Raw genomic sequence first — 21988 nt, 5'->3', positions numbered from 1 at the left:
CCCAAGCAATCCACCTTATGCAGTGTCAAAAACATATTACCTCTCTGAACTAAGTCACTGACCCTGACAGAGACAGCTAAGTTCAGGTATCTAACCAACTACAGCCTCAAGGCTGCAGTGCTTGACCTGTCTCTGACACTCCAGAAACACCTCCCTGTCAGGAGGGCACTGCAGACAGCCCAAAGCACCTGTATAAATGACCAAATAAAATCCTGAGCTGCCAGCAAGCAGATTCCCACTGTGGGCACTGTTCATGTCACATTTCTACTGAGTAATGCACTTATGGGTCAGGTACATAGCGTTACATTTACATCTCTTAACCCAGAGCTGAAGTCTCCCTCTCATATATGCAAGTTTCCTCGTAAAAAGTTTCATTGTAAAAGATAAAGGTACATGCTGAATACATTCTTTTTTGCAGAATCCATGGTTTATGGTTTTAGCAGCACTATCCCACCCCAAACCTACAGATTAGTTCATAATTAGTCTTATGTTCCAGATATGTCAGATGCCCTATGTTCTCAATTCAAGCATCTCAAAGAAAAAGAGTAGCTTCAGTAATTTATCCTTGAGCTCCACATAGCAACATTTAGCACTTAATGTACTTGTAAAAGAGCAATACACAAAAATACCCCTAGAGGGCAGAAAAATTAGAAAGCCAGAAAAATCACATATTTCCAAATCTGCATACACTGGTATTTAAACAGAAACTATATCTATATAAAATAACAATTATGATGAAAATTGACTCACTCTGTCAGGAATGTTCACGTAAGTTCCAGCATCAAGAAGATCCTGCACAATTTCAGTATGTCCTTCTTTTGATGCAATCATCAAAGCTGTATTTCCATCTTTATCTGTTAGGTTTACATTTGGGTTCCTTTTCAGTATTTCTTTTACTGAGTCAGTATAGCCACCCTTCACTGCTACAATAAGTGCAGTCATAGAATTCTTTAAATAAAACCAAAAGATTTTATTGTACAGTGGATATAGCAATCATCATTATATCAGCAGCTCAAATAAGAAGATACCACTCACGAACATCACTCTCTTAATCATCCAAACACTACTTCAGTTTTGCGTTTTAAAGTGCACCAAAAAACATGCTTTTTGAAAAGAAAGAAATAAACTAAGAGCAATAGTAGAGAACATTTCAATGCAAAAAGTAAAGTTCAGATCAGTTTATTCTATCTCCTGAATGCCACATATATGATAAAAAAAATTTCTTGCCACATGGGAACATAGTATTATCAAAGCACCCAAGTCTACCAATACCGTTCACAAACAGGATCTTTTAAGAACTTCAGAAATAATCATATGAATACCAAAAGTTTTCTCAATCTTCCACTTAACTTTAAATGGACTTCGTTTTTATTTTGACAAGCAATTTAATGTAATCTCTTATACTTTAAAACAATATGCAGCTGAAACTTCTGAAAAAAATTCAATTTCTGAAAAGTTACAGTCAACTTTTCAAAAGATGATTTGTGTTTGATTTCCTTTTCAAATGGCTGAGGAATAGGATATTTGATGTATCAGGCATGGATACTGAATGAATTCTGATGGTATTAACCTTCAGGTAACAATTACCTAAATTAATTTACAGTCATTAAAATTTACACTTAACGTACTGGTGTGTGTACTGTCAATACAACTCCCTAGTTACATCATTAAAAGGCACTAAGAAATTTCAGTAACTCTCACATGCAGTCAGCAAATAGCTGAGAAGCAAAACACCCCAACACCAACATTTCATCTTGTCTCATGTATCTCTTGGTATGTTTTATAAAAAAACCCAAATAGGACACACGCATGTACTTATTAAAATGCAGCTACTTACAGCTCCTTCTTGGTCAACATCAGCTCCCATCTGCAGCAGGTATTTCACACACTCCAAATGACCTTTCCTTGCTGCCCAAACCAGTGGGGTGGTTCCATACTGAAAACACATTCACAACATTTTATCATGTTGCTTTCTGTATTTAGTATCCCATACAATCTGGTATACTTATCCTATACTTCATTGCTTTAGTTTTTACAAAAATGTAATTTCGACTTGGGAATTAACACAAGCATTTGAAAAGCCACTCCAATTTTTCTTTTGCAGATAGCTGTAAGAATTATTTTTCTATACAACCTAGGATAGCAAGATTTCCAATAGCTCTGAAAACAGAAATATGTTCACAATCATCTTGAGTGCACTATGCAAAAACCTCTTTCAAGCATAACAACTTACTCTAGCACACTAATTCCAATCTCATGGCTAAAATACAACCACAAGTGTTTTTCTAATCAAGAACTCATGGATTTCTTTTCACAAGAAATTCATCAAACATTACAGAAATTAAATGTTATATAGGTATAACTTACTTTGTCAGAGCAGTTCACTTTAGCTCCATGCTGTAGCAAGAGATGGACTATATCTGAGTGGCCACGTCCTGCTGCCCAAATGATTGGATAAACACTGTATTGCTTAGAATTAAAAAACAAATAAATAATTATAGTCTTAGGCATTTTAATTATTTTACATCAACAAAACAAGTCTCAAGGGAAGTTAAACCCATAGAAGAATGGATATACAGAAATAAATCCAACTACATTACCAATAATTGTTATCTAGTACATTACCTAGATGATATCTAGAAAGATGTCCACTGTTTTGAACCAGTTTTGACTTATAACTCTTTAAACAAGGTTTGTAAATTCACATCCTTGTCTTAATAGGAACAGTTGTAAGGTAGAAAGGAAGCAACAGACAGCTGTGTAATACCCCTGAGTAATCAGGACTGCAGAGTTGTGCCATGCACACAGACACTGCATGTATAAACCTGAGAACCAGAAAGGTTTTTCTGGCCACTGGGGTTCTTTCTTCATGGTTCACTGCCTCAAAGAGCAGAGAACTGGCAGTATAAACAAATTGTTCAGTGCCTACACTTTTGTAGAAAACGCTTACAAATGAGCTAAATCTCAAAATCTTATGTTTTTTTATTCTCCAATATGAATGGTATATGTTCACATAATCTAAACTATTATGAAACAATTAAAGAAATTATGGTTTCTACATTGCACACATTAGTTACTCCATTAACTTCTACAGTTGCAGAAAAATGACAGTTGTTATACAAGTAACATTAGATACACTACTTATCTTTTCTATGATTTCCTCTCCTGATAATTTGAATCTCAATATGAGCTTGAATCTCAATATGAGCTATACACTAATTTGCTTCAATTTAAAAAAATTCAAAATTATTTAAAAAGCCAGTGGCAATCAAACAGATTATTAAAGCAAATCCTTTATAAAGTACAGTAAAAAATATCATACTGCAAAAAATGCAAAATGTTTGATCAAAATAATAAGATGAGTGTACAATTCAGGACTTCAAACATTTGGGAGGAGGAGATGTTTAAGACTGAAACTTACCATGCCTGTGATGTTTGGATTTGCTCCTTTCTCAAGCAGCAGTTTGGCCACTTCAGTACGGCCTTTGTATGATGCCCACATCAGGGCAGTCCATCCTCCCTAGCAAACACAAGAATTTTAAAAACTGAAAAATACTTAGAAATATAACTAATGACTTTTATTTCATTCTGTATTTGTCCTAAAACTAATCTGCAAATTCAAAATAGAGTAAGGACTGACCACATAATGTTGTAATCTTATTTATTCAAAATAAATATTAAGCTACTGTATGGAAGTACTAATTTCCTGTTATATGCAAAATTTGGGAAAACATCATGTTCTTAATGTTGCTGAACACTGAATTCAGATTTCAAATGCATACAAATCCAAACACTGGATAAAAAAAAAAACAAACAAAAAAAACCACATCAATGTCTTAAAGTCTAGATTCCAAATCAATTAACATGAAAAGCTTACCTTTGAGTTCTGTAGCAGGGGGTAATAAAAGCAATTAATTTCAAACTACACTGGTGTGCTCACTTGAGTTTGTAAGCTAGGAGACAATAAGGTTTCACTGCCTAAGGTATTTGACAGATCAGGTAAACAAATATAATTTTAAAATAACAGTATGAAGAACAGTTTTTATTTATTTATTTGTAATACACTTCAGGAGATATGAAAGATCCCTCTGACTTGCAGAGGTCTAGCAATCAAGCACTTGGCCATGTGAACGTGCTTAACGTTAAACAAAAAGTCTTGGTTTGTGAAGATGCCTCAGCTTTCAGACAGAGTGGAACTTCAATTAAAGGAAGCACTTGAACTCATCCCTAGTGGTTTTCCACATTTTAACTTAAGCAGAACAAAATTAGTCCTTGCAGGTACCTAATGTAATCTCCTGTAAATGGGAACAGTTTATAGCTCTTCAGAGCCAGCTCACCTTAGACTCATGTCAGCAGCTTTTAGAACTCTTTAGATGGGCCCACTTTGCCATATAAAAATTTGGCAAGATGAATGAAAGCAAGTGTTAGGAGACTGAAAACAAGGGCTGCTGTATGAGCAATCATGGCTGCCCATAGTGAAAGTAAATACAGACAGGTATCTTCTGGGAAAGAGAACATTTATTTTACCAGAATACTTAAAAAGACACTACCACCCAAAAAGACCTCCAACAGAAAAAACCACAAACCAATCCTCCTCCTGCAAAAAACTCTCACTACACAAAACACACCCCAAAATCAAACTGTTGTTCAGTTTAGCTTTTTTCCAAAGCAAATTAAGGGAGGAACAGCAATCCTAGTAAACCAGCTGCCATTATTAACAGTAAAGCAATCATTTGACAGCCGTAAAAAGCAATTTTTAACTATATATTCTTTTTAATTTCAGCAGCACTGGGGTACATAATGTTAAAATGAAAGATCTTTCCTTATTTTTATGGAATCAAAAAACTCCAACTCACACAAGTGTTTTTCTATTTTATTTTTAGACTAAGCCAACACATACCAAATCCCGATGCTCCAAGCTGACATTATAATTGAGTAGCTCTGCTACAATAGCTGCATGTCCTTCTTTAGCTGCTGAAATAAGAGCTGTCCAGTTATCCTAGGAAGAAAGGAAAAAAAAATGTTATAAAGCAATATTCAATATTTCAATACAAGTAACCTTGTTTTTCAAATGTTTAATCCACAACAGGAAATAGAGAAGCCCTTAAAATAGCTGTCCTTTAAAAAAATAATAATACTAATAAACTCACAGCGTGCCAGTTATACCCATGGAAATACAGAGCAATTACTCCAAATACCCCCTCTAGTTTTGTGCTCTCCTACCCAATATCTAGCCCTTTCCACTCCTCAGTTCACTGCAGGTTACCTTAATAAATATATGGAGGAAGCAGCACCTACAAAGGATTAGAAAATGAGGCCAAGGTATTAAAAACTACTGAGAGGGAACAAGATGTTAACCAAGACAACAGAAAACAGTGGCAGTAAATCTCCACAGATAGTGTGTGACAGCACTCAAGGGACTGATATGCAGGGTAATCTGGACCACAGCTTTTCACACTTCTAATCACTTCAGGAAGATCCATTTCCCCTTGCATTATGCTTATCCCCCCCCACTGCTCGAAGCTCATCCAGGTGTGGATTGATTTTTTATATGCTACACACTTATAAAATATAGCAACAGTTCATAAGGTAGCTATCCTTCGTAGAAGTACAGAAATTGTGGCATTTACAGCAACTGTAATAAAATGTCTCATAACAATAAGGAATTGGTTGGTTGGTAGGTTTTGGTTGTTTTGGACTTTTTAGGTGACAGATTCCACAGAAGACCTTCCTGGATGTCCATACTGCTACACTTAAACTAAATGCAGAAGTGAAAAAAAAATAAGTGATATCCTTTTCCTGGTTATCACTCTTCACTGGAATATACAGACCTTTCAAAACTTTCTAACAATATCTCTGTTCTATTCACTCCTTTTGAGCATCTTTCATCTGGAGTCAACCTCTTTTGCTGAGGCACAAAGACAATTCATAAATGTCAAACCCCTCTCTGCCACTGTTCTGAAATAATCCTTTAACCTAAATTCTCTCTAGGTATTTACTGGAAAAACACCAAAAGCAAATTTAAAAAACCCCAACAAATAAACAAAAATTCAACCCACTGACATACCTCAACAACAGTGAGATGAGCAAAATACTTGGACTTCATCTTTGATGCTGTATTTCTTCATTCTGATTACCCAGAAGACACACCAGCAAATTCAGCAGAGACTAAGATGTTTTAAACATCTGAGGAATATCCCTACTCTTCATGAGGGCTCAGAGAAATACATGAGCTAAGCAATTTTGTATAAAATTTCTCTTATATGTCATCATTTTCCACCTGCTTTTTTCCCTCCTGAGCTCAACCTAAACTCCCTCTCTTTGCCTGCCCCTTGAAATTTCCTCTTCTTCCACTGTTAGGTGCCATCACATAAAACACTAATACTTACTGCATCTTCCAAGTTGCAATTAGCTCCTTTCTTGAGAAGCTCCTGGACAATTTCTAAATTGCCTTGCTCAGCAGCCAACATAAGTGGAGTCTGGCCATTCTGAAATCAAAGTGACAGGAAAATAGATGCACCGGGAAATGATGACAATGACACACATAATCACACAATAAAACCCAGAAACTACAGAGTAACATGGTTTCCATTTTTAATTACCACTGAGAAGTAGTAAGAAGGAGGGGTGTTGAAACCACACGGCAATAAAAATGGAGAATGTGGTACTAAATCCTGTCCTATAGGGGATTAAAAAACAAACACAAAAAACCCCAAACATTTCAGACATTAAAAAGGGCTACTAAAAGTAAAAAAGTTACATTATTAAATATCTACCTTTTTGAATTATTTCCTCGCTGAAGACATTTCCAATACATGTTACATGCTACAACTTGGAGTAACTCATTCACATTGTAAAAAAATTAATAAAGAAATATATCTACCTTCAGAACCACAATGGCCATTAAAACATGCACACTGGTTCAGAGGAACAGTTACTAAAGCCTTGGAAAAAACAGTCAGGTTATATACCCCACTTTTATCTCACAGCACAGGAACTACAGACATCACTCCTGTCCTCTGCAACATGGGTTCTTAGCAGACAGTCTCATCTCAGGGAAGATGAAAGACAGCAAATCTGCTTTATTTCCCTTCAGAAGTATTTTAAAAGTTAGTTAGAATCTGTCATCCTTCCATCAGCCTACTTTTGTGTCAGCAAATTTCTGAGGTACAATTGCTCTGGATGCTGAAAAGTAAAACTTGCTAAATTTTACAGTAAATTTATTCATTACAAGTTTAAAGAAGTACGAGAATTTTTCCTGACCTCACTTCTATTTTTTCTCTCCACCACACAGAAAACTCAAATTAACTAGTTTCTTAATAATGCAAAAGCTACATGTTAGGAGCTATATACCAACAATTTCCCTGGAAAGAATAAAAATCAATGCAGAATCACAATACAGTAATATCACTAACCTCCATAATTGAAACTATTAATGATATGATTACTAAAGATACTTGATGATTCTTTCTGCTCTTTACACACACAGGATCACAGAAATGAATGGATTCTTTCAAAAATGCTTTCTGGCCCATCAGCTGGGCCAGAATATATAACTATAATTATGTAATTATATTTATAAGGTAATTTTTCACATGGAAAAATTATGCCCTCATGTAAGTTTATGCTGTTATAGCTGTATATTGTATACATTCAAAAGGATACCATTGCTTTTAGATCCTAAAGTATATTTTATATCAACAAGAAGTAGTTTTATGTCTGGTCATTAAAAAAAGGAATTAAAATGTTCAAAAAATCAAGAGAAAAAATGCTACTTTTTAGAAAAGAACAGCTCTCTTTGGAGGAGAAAAGAGTCATAACTTCTGCTCTTTAAGATATGCAAGTTAGTAAGTTGGGAATACACATGCCAAGTGATTTCAGAAATCCTGACTGACCCCTCTTCCTTCTGTGATGACATCACTGGGCAGTGGATGCAGAGCTGAGACATTGTTTATGCCATACCCAGCAAGGATTTCAACACTGTCTCCCACAACCAGGGACACTAATGAAGTACAAGCTAGACAAATGGACAGTGAGGTGGACTGAAACTGGCTGCAGGTGCTGGGCTCAGAGCACGGGGAGCAGAGTACAAAGTGCAGCTGGAGGCCAGTCCCCAGTGCAGGGAATCAATACTGGGATCCTATTTAACCCTTTCATGAAGGATGGGGCAATGGCACAGAGTGCACCCACAGCACCCACACAGCCTGGACAAAGATGGGAGGAGTGGCTGATGCACCTGAGGCTGATGCACCTGTGCCATGCAGAGGGCACTGAGGGGCTGGGCAGACAGGAACCCTACTGCACTGAGTACAGGTGTCTGGCTGGGATGTCCAGAGGGAACTGCACTGAACCTTGGTGAAGAGAGGCTGCACCAGACACAGGCAATTCCAGCTGGCTCCAACCAACCCACCTCAGGACACAGGACTAGATAATCTCCAGGGATGCCTTCCAAGCAATGCTTTGGCAAAACAAATCAAACCCCCTATTTTAGCCTGACCATTCTTCTCACCTCCTTCTGAACAGTTACAGTTACTTTTGTTATCACTCTGATTGTCTTCCACAAGTGGGTAACAGAAAAGCATAATACATTCCAAATAAAAGTATGTCTGGATAAGAAGAGGCTGTGGATGGGTAAATTATTCCCTTCTGTAAGAAGTGTCATACAGCTGCAGACTGGCTTTAGTTTTCTGAGACAGATGTAAAATTTTCTATAGGGGTACTGAAAACATCCTTCCCTTTTTGTTAGAAGACTCTTAATGTTATAAGGTTTCAGCAACCATCACAAAGATTTCACAACACAGAAACAAAAGACAATTATTGTATCTGTGACCTCCAGATTAATTCTCAAAAGTTGTCCAAGAGTCTAGACACTCCACAACAACTAAAAGCCCATATTTCTCACACACACATCAAGTACTGTCTATCTGTACATCACAGCTCAGTGTAAGTGTTGGAACAACCAAATCATAAAGGAGCACACCTGAATCTTTTTGGGGAAATCAATTAGTAGTGTCACCTCACAGGTTAGCACTCTCACAGTCCATGAGAGAACAGCAGATTCAGAATTGAACATGGAGAAGCTCCTTCAGTACCAAGAGCAGAAAGAAAGGCACATCAAGGGAAAGTGGAGGCTGTTAGGATCAAACTGCATCACACAAAGCAAATATCTATCATTAGCTGCTAATTCATGTGTCTGGTATGAGAGAGAAAAAAATCACACAAGCAGAAGGATGCGCAGAGAAAAGGCAGAGAGGCTGAGACTTGCCCCACTTAACTGAAACTGATGGTGTTAATGGAATAAACTATCCATACACAACTGGCTGGGACATCCCAGCTTTTCTGGCAACTGACCACAGTCAAGATAAGAAGGGTTGGTACAAAGGGTTGGTAATAATGTGGGTGGCCCTACCAAGTCACAAGTCACTGCAGGCTGGGAGGTCCTGGCATTAGCAAACCTTAGCTTGCCAGCAATCTCTTTAGATCTCCAAAGGCATTATCCTTTTAGCATTGTTTTTTTATCCAAGAAGAAAAGATGTCTTGGCAAGTCCAGAACTGGAAAGTGAACAGCACTCAAAGCCACTGAATTCCAAGGAAGAGCTACCATTTAAACAAAGCTCCTATCATTATACATATACAGCATGCCTGGAAGGGGTTTGAAACTGATGCAAACCACACACCTCTGTCTGCAGAAATTACCTTCTCCAATGCAACAGATAAGGAGACTGAAAACAATAGGTATTGGGGAAATGAACTCTGCAAAAAAGGCATTTAATGAAACCCAGGACTACATTTAGTCCCACCAATAAGTGAAGAAAAGTTTAGAAAAGAAGGTGAAGGCGGTAACACTTGATAATATCAACACGATCTGTCTGATTCCGGCCATGTTGTTGAAAGGAGTTGCCAGCAGAGGAAACAGACATTCCCCTTCTCAGATATGCTAAATGCCAGGTGGTGAGGTTCATGTACATGCTCTGAAACTTAAAAATTCCTCCATCTGAAATACCTCAGCATATGTGCATACACAGCATGGAACAAATGTGCCAACAATGAAAGAAAACTGTCTTAATTGAAACCAGATCTAATAAGTACAGTAAAGCTAAATTCTGTACGTTGTTGTCACATTTGCATGATGCTTTTTGGGATTGAGTAATATACACTATTGGATTTCTTTCCAAAAAAATATTCTTTCCATCTTATGCAGATTTGAAACCACTATCAAAATACCAGATTCTGAATAACTGTCCTATGAACTCCCTACTGCGTATCACAACTTTAGTGTACTCCTGGTAAACTCTAGATTTACCTCTTGGATACCTATTTTTTCACCTAGATGAGCATATGCTCATGTAAATTGCAATACATGCTGTTATTTGGAGCATTGTAAAACAAAGTATCTCTTGACTGAAAACCATGTTATGAGGCAAGGGTTATCATCATAGCAGGTTTCACCACAACATGAACAGGGCATTTGCAGTTGGCTCTGTGAACTGAGAAACAATTCTTAGCCACAGAAATACAGGTATAAACTCCATTCACAACAGAGCTGCATTTTCCAGCTCAGAAGAACACTCTAGAAAGCAAATACTAGGAAAGATGCTTGAGTCACTGTCAGAGACTGAACATGCAGTGTTCAGGTTATACAAAGTAAGCAATCACTTCAAAACAAGACTGAAATTTGTATATTAAATAACCAATATGATCTCACTAATTATTCATTCTATAGCTAATAAGCTGCAATGTGAAATTGACCTTTTAAAAAATCATCTTACCTCATTTCTCTCATCAACATCCCTGCATTTCTCAAGAAGGGCTTTCAGAGCAGGAACATTCCCTTCTTCCACGTAGGTCAACAGACTCTGACTCATCAGACTGGCCATCTTCACACACTATTTGAAGGGCTTCTAGATAACAAAGCTTACCTGTATTTCAGGAAAGGAAAAAAAACCCAGCAAAGCATAAGTAATAGCTATGACATTTGACATTAGAAATCATGAACTGCATATGCTAATAAGTTATTGGCTGGGTACAAACACCTGCCATTCTCTTCAACAAAACACTTTGGAGATGTGCATTAAAAGGCACTACGTTTCCATGAAAAGTCTTAACTCCCTCTAGTTCTTAGAAAATTACAGAAATTATTCTGTTATGTGTCGTCTAAATAAATATTTGGGATGGAATGCACATAAGTAAATACAATATTATAGGAATATTTGTATATGCTACATACTTTATATATATAATCGTTATCCTTGATGTGTATAAGCAGAGCATTGAGACTAATCAGCATTACAAAATACAGTGATGCTATCTAAACTGCAGCCATATGGAACTCTGAGAAACACAATTTACTAAATCAGTTATCACCAACTTTATGCAGACATGCCTGCATGTGATGGCATGCTGTTAACTCAAGAGTCAAACATAACATGGCTTCTGTTAACTGATCATGTTTTTAAGCTCTAATATGCAAGACAGCAAAGGTTTTTCTTTCTTAAGGCAGACAACTAAGAGCCATTTCAGACTTCATAAAAAGCTGTGGCCAGTAAGTTCACAGCACCAGTAGTACTACTGTGCCAAATTTACACATACAAAGGGACAGAAGCTGAGTCAAAATTAACTTTCACTGGATGCAAAAGAGGTCATGGGGATAAATACAAGACTCCACCATCCCTTCACACCCTTCTCCTCACCAGTGGCTGACATGATCATGCTCTCTGGCTTTTTCTTTTAACAGCAGAGGAAAATCTCCAGTTTACTGTTAGCTAAAGCTTGGGCTATTCTCTCGCAGGGAGAAGCCAAAGACTAGTGGTTTCCCAGAAAAATATTCTTACTTTTATTCTCAAATCAAAGCAGACAATGAATTTTTCTGTGCTTCCAACTGAAGTGGAAAAAAAGAGATGAAAGGAAGCCAGCAAGAACTTCACTGTACTTAGCACAGAGAAGTTAGTTTAGATTTGGAGATTTAAATCAAATAATCCAGCTCCACTTTACATTGCTTACATAGTCTGTAACGCCATCCTTTCTCCTTTACCATCTAAGTATATATAGTCTACTGTCAAGGTATGTCAGATACTACCAGAGCTCACCTACAGCACTGCAGCCATCAGATGGCCCACTTACAGAAATGTCTTGTTCAAAATAAGGGCAGTTAATACCTCAGTTAAGATGACAGCAGCTCTCTGTATGTGCCAATGAAATTCAGGTGCACACGAATGACTAGTGACAAAAGAAACTACAGACATTGTTTAAAACCCACACCTAAAAAATATAAATCTGGATTTGACACTTAAAGCCTAGCAGCAGTTTTCCTAGGCACTGCCCAAGCAGCCAGTCTGTCCCACAAGAAAGCTATAAATAAACTAAGAACACAAAAGGTCTGCCACGTTTACTGTACAGTTCAATTACCATCAAAGGGGGTGAGCAGCACAACAGTGGGGCTGGATTTTTGTCTCCATTTTTGCAGTAGGAGGAAGAGCCAATTGAGAGGTGGCAAACTTAAAAACAGAAAACCCACTAATCCACACAAAATACGAAAGGTTTGAAAAGGAATGGCAATTTTACTGACTCAGTGTGGACACACTGGCTCCTACTGCCATTTCAGACACTAAAAATATCAGGAAAGTATGTGGTGTCTTGCCTGGCATTCAGCTGCCATTCCAGGACAGCCCACCTCCCTTACAGCCTACAGCAGCATCTTACAGGTGTCTCACATACTCAGGCACCTAAAATGACATTAGATATTCACATACACCTGTATTCCTCCCATTATTTTTTACATACAACAACAGAAACCCATGAAACATGATTTGTTGCTAGCTCCACTGTCACCACAGGCATTTTTTGCTTTTCCTGTGCTATCTCCCAGCTTCTCTCCTGTATCTGTACCATCAATCCCTATGCTATTTTCCATACCACGTACTAAACCGAGAACTGTATTAAGAACATCAAAACATGACTAAAAATCTCTCACCAAATGATTTATACTTTGCAGTTGCCATCAAAACTTAACCAATTAATTCTTAGCTAGTGTGAAAAGAAAGAAAGTATTCAGCATTGCTTTTTCCTCAAAGTAAGATTCTTCCCTTGATGTTCCCTATGGGCATATTTCCTAAAGGCAGAGGCAGCCCTGCTGCACTGTAGATAAGCATTCTGCTTCAGAAATCCCAGCTGGCAACAGTGCAGCTTCTGCCTCCATGCAGAGCTGAATCCTTAGAGATATCTTAAACCTCTGACTAACAGCAAAACACCTGATGCCAATGAACACATCCAGAAATGTGTTTAAAAACTCCATGTTAATATTATTTTATGAATCATAAAAGATCTGTACCAGTAAAACATGTCCATGAATATTAGTACTTCTTGTCCCCTATGCTTCACTGTCACATAAAATCCCCTTCTTAGAATTAATAACAGTCTATTTTATAAAAACAAGATTCACAAGATCAGATGCTATAATTATGCATTTTATATCCTCATACTTTTATTTGCCCTTTTTCAGGCAAGCTTCTTAGAGCATCCTAAAGATTAACATCACTGGAGGGCGTTAGGAAAGCACAGTGTAGGGGCAACAACCACCACCAAACAAAACTCCCCACCACTCCAGAAACAAAGATAAATTTAAAAATGGTGGTATTAATTTTTGGAAACTTTGCTTTATTTCTTCCCCACCAAGAACAAAGAACATGCCTGAAATAAGCCTGACACACGAGTGTATCATCTGTTCATCATACACTCATGACAGCAACTCAACATCAGCTGAATACAGTCACAGTCCACCTTCCCATTAAACAAAATGTATGTTACTATGTTATAAAAACCAAGCATTGTACTCAAACTTCATAGGTGTGTCGCTCACTAAAGTGTGATTTCTTCCAATGCTTCAGATTTCTTTTAAATAATCATAAAAACTGAAGCAAGACTCTGAGGAACAGTCTTTGGCTAGAGAAGTAATTCTATTCTGGTCCCTCTAATGAAAAAAGCTCCTGAAATTTATATTCATACAGTTTTCAAACAACCCTGGAATAAAAAACCCCCAAAACTCTAAGGCTTACCCTTGACCAAATTAAAGGACAAGAACTTTTAATCCCTGCCAAATTTCATAGAGTGCAAAACCAGTCTCATTCAAGATCATCCTATACATAAATGGTCCTTAATTGCTCAATTAACACAATTATTTTCTTTGACACAGAAGTATTTTCACAACCTATAACAAAAATTTCAGTTAAAACCGGGATTCTATTTGGAAACCAATCCCTTTTCCAGTAAGGATTCATGCTGTTATTTTTCTCTCCCACCTAAGTGAGCCAATCTCCAGTGCAAAAACCTGCTCTTCATTCTCAACCCAAACTTTCAAGCTTGGAAATCTCACTATGCCCTTGGGGCAGCAAATCCTGGTATTTTACAAAACTAACAACACACCAAGAACTATGAAATCATATAAAGTGCACAAATGCTCAGGTGAAGGCAATGTTTGCACAGGGATCAACCTGTTTTTGTAAGGCTCTTGCATCCTGAGCTGAAGCAGACATACATTATCACTGTTTTGGAAAGACTGCAAAAATTTGTCAATTTAAAAAAAAATAGTTTCTCTCAACAGCACCAGAATTGATAGCAGAGGTCCTGATAACTCAAATCTGCAGGTATTTTATGTATTCTCAGAACCTCTTATGAGTTCCTACCTATATAAGAAGTATTACTCACTAAATTTTCCAACTATCACAATTTTTACACAGATCTTCTGCATGTTTTTATTTATTGTGCAAACGGTGATTTTTATTAATAAATACCAAAACTGGTTAACAACTCTAGCATTATTGAGAATATCTATTGAAAACAAAAAAAGAAAAAGTCAAGATAGTAATGACATTAAATTCGTACTTTTCATTGTACAATGAAAAAATTGTTGCCTACTCTTTAATTCCTCCTTCCTTTCTCAGACACAAAAGCCACCTTCCCAACATGCAACACTGTGGCAGATCTTTCAGCTAACTATAAAAGGAAATAATTACTGTGCTGCTGAAATCTGAGCACGTACAACTCAAATGTGTAAATGCACAGCACTTCACCCTTAAGAACTGGAAACGCCATCTTTTCAAATTAAAATTTTAAAAAGGTGAAACATAAGAATTGTACACGTTAAATTTATTATAAAAAAACTAACATAATCCAGTTTCACATTCTCACAGGTTTTAATGCTTTATGATGGCATAAAGAAATGAAAAACATACTGAAACATCACCTTTACTTACAGCACACAGAATCTTACTAACACAGGCATTGCCCAGCCTTTACAACACCTTATTGTAATCCTTTCCTAAAACTGATACACTTCCTAAACATCAAGAGATGAAAAGTCAGGCATCACATGAAGTGGCAAATATCTAAAAATATTCTTTCTATTGGGACTGAGTCAACCAGAATTCTGTTTAAAGAAGAGATTTTCAGAACAGCTGAAATGAGTCTCTAAAAATATGAATTTCTGGTATCCAGAGTCAGAGAGAAATAACAAATCTAAGTTTCCATAAGTAGTCTACACCCACACTTCTTCTCCAGTGTCTGAAATTCCAGTGTGACTAATGACCTTATGCTGCATTTCTGCTTTTCCCTATTTACCTGGGAGCATTTATTCTACATCTCTTAACCACATTTCTGTTATCCAGGTGAGAAGAATTTTTTTTAAATTACCTTATTTTTGTTACTTTATCACTAAGAACAAAATTGTATAACTCTAAAATATCAAAAGACACAAAAAGTGAACTACAGCTAGACAGACAGACATTCTTCTTTTGAAACCTGAAACTAATATAACTAAAAAAACTTGCATAAAAGGAGGTCTCTATTGTAATCATCAAAATTGCACACAATAAGAAGGAGGAGAAATTGGTAATACACAAGGCCTTCTTTTCTACCTTATGCACTCAAAGCAATGGTCATTTCCAAATATCGTAGTGATGGATTTTTTGTTAGTTTTAATAAGACAAAAGAGGCTGGGGATTACATATAAAAGACTGGAAAGATGTAAATCTATACTTAACATGCAGGGCTGGTTGTCAGATGACAGCAACTATCAGACGTGCCCATATTCCACTCTGGTTAAAAAAATCAGTTAAAATAATGTGTGAAGTAGCTGACAACAGGATTTATACTTTATCAGAGAAATCCGTCCATCTTTGAGACAAAATTTAAATATGGTCAATGAACAGTAACATATTGTTAAGAACATCTGAATTCCAAGACAAAATTCAATTCCTAAACAAAACACAAGGTGCTCAGTCCTACAAATCACTATTTGAGGTTTTAAATACATCAGATAAAAGAAAGCAAACAGAAAGTTACCAATATTAAGGGGTTTCTTAAAATTATACCAGCCAACACAAATCAATTGTCAAAACCTGTACAAAATACACAAAAGCACAAGGAAGTCTGCAAGGTCATCTGATACATTCTCATATGGCCAACACATTTCTCTGTATCATAAAATCAAGGGTATGTTAGTCACAGACAAGTTATGTGACAAAAAAAATCTAACTTTTGGAATGTTTCCACTTAAAAAGAGTGAATGGTGTGATTTAGAACTTTAATAAATAAACCATTTCATAAGCTGTGGTCACACAGAATTTCAAGTAGATATTAATTTCTTAATAACCAATTTATTTTAAATAAACACTGTGGCAGAACAAAAAATTGATGGCTATCCAGTAGACAAAAAGATGGCGTTTCCTACATGTTCTCATCTCAGCAAAAGATCTTCTGTTTTTCTGTCCATTTCTTTAGTATTTGATGGGGGGGGGAGGAGGGGCAGGTAATTAATCAGGTAATGATTCAAACACTTTTCCAGCAAAAGACATATTACTGCATTATTCCATCATGAATCATTTACCAAAAGTTACAGAGGGGAAATCACTTTTCCAACCAATTTTTAAGCATATATGCAAAGTGGCAAAGCCCCACTATCTTTAAGACATTTTGCTACTCTTCCAGTGATGTCCTGTAGCAGGACCTGAGGCAATGGGCAGAAACTGAAACACAGAATCAATTAAGCTGGAAAAGACCTCTGAGAAATCATTGAGTTTAACCTGCAGTTGAACACCACTATGCTACCTAGACTATGACACCAAGTGGTCATTCCTTAAAAGCCTCCAGGGTCAGTGACTCCAGCATCTCCCTGGGCAGCCCATTGCAATGTCTAACCACTCTTTCTGAGAAGAAATTCTTCCTAATATCCAAGCCAAACGTCCCCCCACACAGCTTGAGGCTACATTCTCTTGTCCTATCACTTGTTAATCGGGAGAAGAGGCTGATCCCCACTTGGCTACAAACTCCTTGCAGGTACTTGTAGGGAGTGATAAGGTCACCCCCGAGCCTCCTTCTCCTCCAGACTAAACATTCCCCGCACTCCGTCAGCCTCTCCTCACAGGACTTGTGCTCCAGACCCTTCACCCGCTTCGCTGCCCTTCTCTGCATTCAAAGGAGTCCCTGTCTGAACATTTGTTACTGAGGGTGACCCAGCACTGGCACAAGTGGTCCAGAGAAGTTGCCAAATCTCCTTCCTTGCAGACACACCAAAGCCCTCTGGGCACGGTCCGGGAGATCCACTCTTGCCGTCCCTATTCGAGGAGAAGGACTGGACCCTATGACCTGGGGAGGTCCCTCCCATCCTCAGTCGTTCTGTTATTCTTTACCTTAGAAACTAGATGCCAAAAACTTTCCGGACGAGTCGAACCCTTATCTACCTTTCCAAGTCAACAAGAGAGAAACACCGTAGCAGAGGCTCCTCTACCCCCAGGACAGGGGTGACAGGGCCCCCCGGCCGTGCCGCGGCACCTGCGGACCCTTCACCCACGGGGCGGTGCCCCCGACACCCGCACACCGAGCCCGGGCCGCCCCGCACACGGCACCGCCGGAGCCCCGCGATGCCCAGGGCAGAGCGGAGCGGGCACGCCGCTGCCCCCGACCCGCAGCCCTGCACCGAGGGGACGGAGAGCGGGCCCGGGAACTACGGCAGCCATGAACCGCCCGAACCCAGCGCTCCCCCGGGGCCCCGCCGGAGCGGCCCCGCCGCGCCCTTTGTTTGGCAGCGGGAGCGCCGCCTCCCCCACAGCCCGTGCCCTTCCCCTGCCCTTCCGCGGCCGGCCCTTACCCCCTGCCTTCCCGCCAACACTCACCCCACGGCCGGGCGCTCTCGGCCCCTGCGGCGGCTGCCCGGGCCCAGCAGGAGCCTGACACGGAGGGAGGCGGCGGTCCCGAGCGCTGCTCAGCTGGGCCCGGCGGCGCCCGCCATCTTCCGCCACTGCACTCCGCCCGCCCGGGCCGTGACGCGCGGGGGCGGCTCCGCCGGCTCCGGCCGCGCCCATCGCCGCGAGCGGCGGCAACAGCGGGCACGGGCCCTGCCCTGCCCGGGAGCTGCGGGCGCCGCCGGCCCCGCGCGGAGCGGGCCTGGCTGAGCCGGAGCGCAGCGCTGGGCAGCCCAGAGCGTGGCACCGCCCTGAGAGCCACCAGCAGTCACCCCCCGGGTGCTTTCTGACAGAAAAGAAGGAGGGAAAGGGTAGTGAACAATTGGTGCCTGGCATACGGACGGATGAGGACCGAGAGGCTGGAAAGCAGCGCCGCGGAAAGGGACCTCACCTTGAGTCCTGCGGGCAGTTTTGGGCACCACAATATAAGAAAGACATTGAGTTGTTAGAGAGCGTTCAGAGAAGGGCAACGAAGGTTGTGAAGGGCCTTGAGCCGAGGAGATGCGAGGAGTGGCTGATGTCACTTGTCCTCAGCCTGGAGAAGATAGTGAGGAGAGGCCTCACTGCAGTTACAACTTCCTCATGTGGCAAAGAGGATGTGACAACTGATCTCATTGTTCTCTGTGGTGACCAGTGACAGGACCTGAGGGAACAGCATGAAGCTGAGTCGGGAGGTTGAGGCTGAATGTAAGAAAAAGGTTCTTCACCCAGAGGATGGTTGGCACTGGAACCGGCTCTCCAGGGAAGCTGTCAGCACCAAGGCTGACAGAGTTCAAGAAGCATTTGGGCAATGCTTTCAGGCCCATGGTGTGACTCTTGGGGTTGTACTGTGCGTGGCCAGGAGCTGGACTTGATAATTCTGATGGGTTCCTTCCAACTCAGAGTATTTTATGTTTCTGTGGTTTAAACACAGAAGCTGTGTCAGTAACCTTCTAAGTGCAGCTCCTCCTATACTGGCTGGGTTGTAATTTTCATACAAGCTACATAACCCCAGCTGACTTCTGTGCCTGCTCAGGGGAAAGGTCTTCACATGGGCAAGGTCTTTCTGACCTTCATGAGTATAATAATGAAGATAGACGAACTATAGGATCCATGCACCTTGAGTTTTTTGCCAAGGTGGCAACATATACATAGACATACATCAATATCTTTATTTACTTCATCCTTACAGCTTGTTAGCTCCAGGATGTCCTGACTAAGGGATGCTAGCTGCTATCTGTTCTACTGATTACGTCTCCTATCTTGCTGAGTAGACTTGAAAGTATATGAAGACCAAATATCAAGCACATCCTGATTTAAGATAATTTGGACATAACACACATTTTGCAATACCACCACATACCTCGAGACCCACCAGCTTCTCTCAGACTCCCAGCCAGATCTCCACAGCCCAGATCTCGGAGCAGCTTCATGGGTATTTTGAAAATTTCCATCTTCAGCACAGTCCAAATCCATGATAATGTATGTGTGTAATTCATCTGGACAACTGGATGAGAGATGACCTCTGATGACTACAGCAATACCATCTCTCCAGGAGATCACAGAACCTTGCCTAAACCAACCATGGCAACAAACCAGCCAGGGAAAGGAGCATAGCTCCCACAGTACTGCTGATTTCTAAGGTAACTGAGTTTCAAGGGTCAAAGCATTGACATAATTCTTTACAAGACTGAGATCTTCAATCTCAGTAAAGAGCCATGACTGTTTCCTTCTTAGAGAAACATCTGACAGGTCTTCCTCTATACCCCAAACACTTATAAACCAGAAACCATGCAGCAAGGGCTTTGCTCATTTTTTTAATCATAAATTCTCCAATGACCTTAAAGTCTTCACACCCTGATAAAATACACAGCTTCCTTATCTGCTCTAAAGTTGTTAACACAAAGCAAAGGCACAAAGCAGTGAAATTCAAAAGCTAAATCCACCTAATCTTGCACCAAACCATTGGTTCAGCTGAAAAATGGAAAAATTAGGAACATTAAACACATTCTCCTTCTTTACACTCATTTGCAGAAATGAAACGTGAGCAAATGGAGGATGAGTCCCTGCAGTTAGTGTGGGGCTGAAAAGGGCTCTCTGTGCCACCTGAACATATGCATAAGGGCAACCACTCAAGGAAGAGTGGTCCTGATGCTTCAGGCACCCATATAATCTTGAGTACCTAAGAGAAATCACAGTTTGACATGACTGCCTGTGTTAGCCTCTTAAGGTTTATACATTTTGATACACTTTCAAGGTATTACTCTTTTTTCACACTTTATACGAAAATATGTATCAGTATCTCACTTCATAATCTCCCATCACCCAAATCCTTATTCCCATATCATAGTGTTCCCACCCATCAGGTGTTAGCTGTGTTCTCACCATTAATTTGTAGTTACAATTTTCAGACAGAAAGAGTAGCTCCTTCCCTCCTGCATAAAAAGGAACTGTACAAACACAAAATATGGAGGCAGAAAAGGCAGTTTTCTGTATGGTCCTTCACTATCACCTGCTTTTGCTACAGATGGATCCAGCTCCTGACATCCTTGTGCTCTTCTAAATTCTACCCTATGCTTAGATTAGGAGCAACACCTTCCCACCAGTGACTAATTCACATAGGCAGTGAAACATGGTGCAATTGTTATTTTTTCAGTTTGGAAAGATCATGTGCAGCCCCCATGGAGAAACAGCTCCTTTGCTACTATATATGACCACCTTAGGAAGAGCTGTAAGATGTCCTGCCAAACTCTGGACAGATCTCCAACTCTCACCTAGTAATTAGGTTGAAGACATCTCCCTCTAAAACTACTTCTGTGTTCTGTACTGAAATATCCTGCATGTTATTAGGAAGTTACTGAGATGGAACTAAGTTAATGACAGGCACAGGAAAATATCTGCTGGCTCCAGGATGCTCTCAATTATGACTCCTTCCGTGCAGCAAGAATTTACACTTATGAGGACACTTCATACTCCTGACTGACTCTGTTGTGAATGTGTATTTGAGAAGGCAATTTCCATTGCAGTCTAACTGACAACACCAGACCTTCTAAAATTCCACCTGTAGTCCTTTGTGTTGGAATGGCAAGTCTTTTCATCTCCCGTGATACCATTTGCTAAAAGACAATTCTAAACAGAGAGAAAATGCTTCAGTGTGTGACAGGAAGTGATGGAAACAGCCTCTCTTTAGTAGTGACACCTGATATCTCTTATTTTCTCCAGCACTCTAAGCTCACATGGTAAAATCCTGCAGGACCAGGAGGCTCAGCCAGCTTTGACATACTGTCACCAGCCAACAGAAACTGCTTTATCAGAGTTCTGGAAGCTGAGTTTCAAAAAGAAAAAAAATATGCATGTATGGTACACATCTAGCTCTAATTCTTTGGAACCAGCAATCAAAGCAACAGCTTCTCCAAAGCACTGTATTTGATGTCTCAGTTATGAGGTTTCCATTTCTCAAGATAAAACCACCCCAGCTGTCACATCCAGAAGCAGTGCTCATTGGGTAGCAATATGCTCTGAGATGGAGGGTTTAAATTGCTTCAGCACCTTTCCCATGTAACAAGGGGCTAGACTCAAAATTTTGTTTACTAGCTCTACTGAAAAATAATTATATACATATACTTCTATATAAGCTCTAGAAAACAAACTAAATAAATGCAATTTTGAACTAGAATATTCCAAATAACAGTGTTAATGCATGCAATGTATATTTAGCAATCTAAAAGGAGAAACTGCATTAAAATAATTTTCTTCTTCACCACTTATTAAAGACA

At 39.5% G+C, this 21988-nt stretch overlaps 1 protein-coding gene across 3 annotated transcripts in view; it reads right to left on the bottom strand.

Moving 5' to 3' along the window:
• The window catches only part of KIDINS220 (kinase D interacting substrate 220), a 75185-nt gene extending 56879 nt beyond the window's left edge, over positions 1–18306 (bottom strand). For all 3 annotated transcript variants that reach the window (XM_058019770.1, XM_058019771.1, XM_058019772.1), the window contains exons 1-8: positions 18165–18306; positions 10770–10919; positions 6390–6488; positions 4901–4999; positions 3422–3520; positions 2368–2469; positions 1838–1936; positions 751–948 (exon numbers count right to left, since the gene is read on the bottom strand). In XM_058019770.1, the coding sequence (XP_057875753.1) occupies positions 751–948; positions 1838–1936; positions 2368–2469; positions 3422–3520; positions 4901–4999; positions 6390–6488; positions 10770–10877 (804 nt within the window). In that variant the 5' untranslated portion in view covers positions 10878–10919; positions 18165–18306. The remainder of the gene's footprint in view (positions 1–750; positions 949–1837; positions 1937–2367; positions 2470–3421; positions 3521–4900; positions 5000–6389; positions 6489–10769; positions 10920–18164) is intronic.
• Positions 18307–21988: the final 3682 nt, after the last annotated feature.

The sequence above is a fragment of the Melospiza georgiana genome, chromosome 3, assembly GCF_028018845.1.
Source record: "Melospiza georgiana isolate bMelGeo1 chromosome 3, bMelGeo1.pri, whole genome shotgun sequence".
NCBI lineage: Eukaryota > Metazoa > Chordata > Aves > Passeriformes > Passerellidae > Melospiza > Melospiza georgiana.
This window is presented reverse-complemented; position numbering and strand designations above follow the sequence as displayed.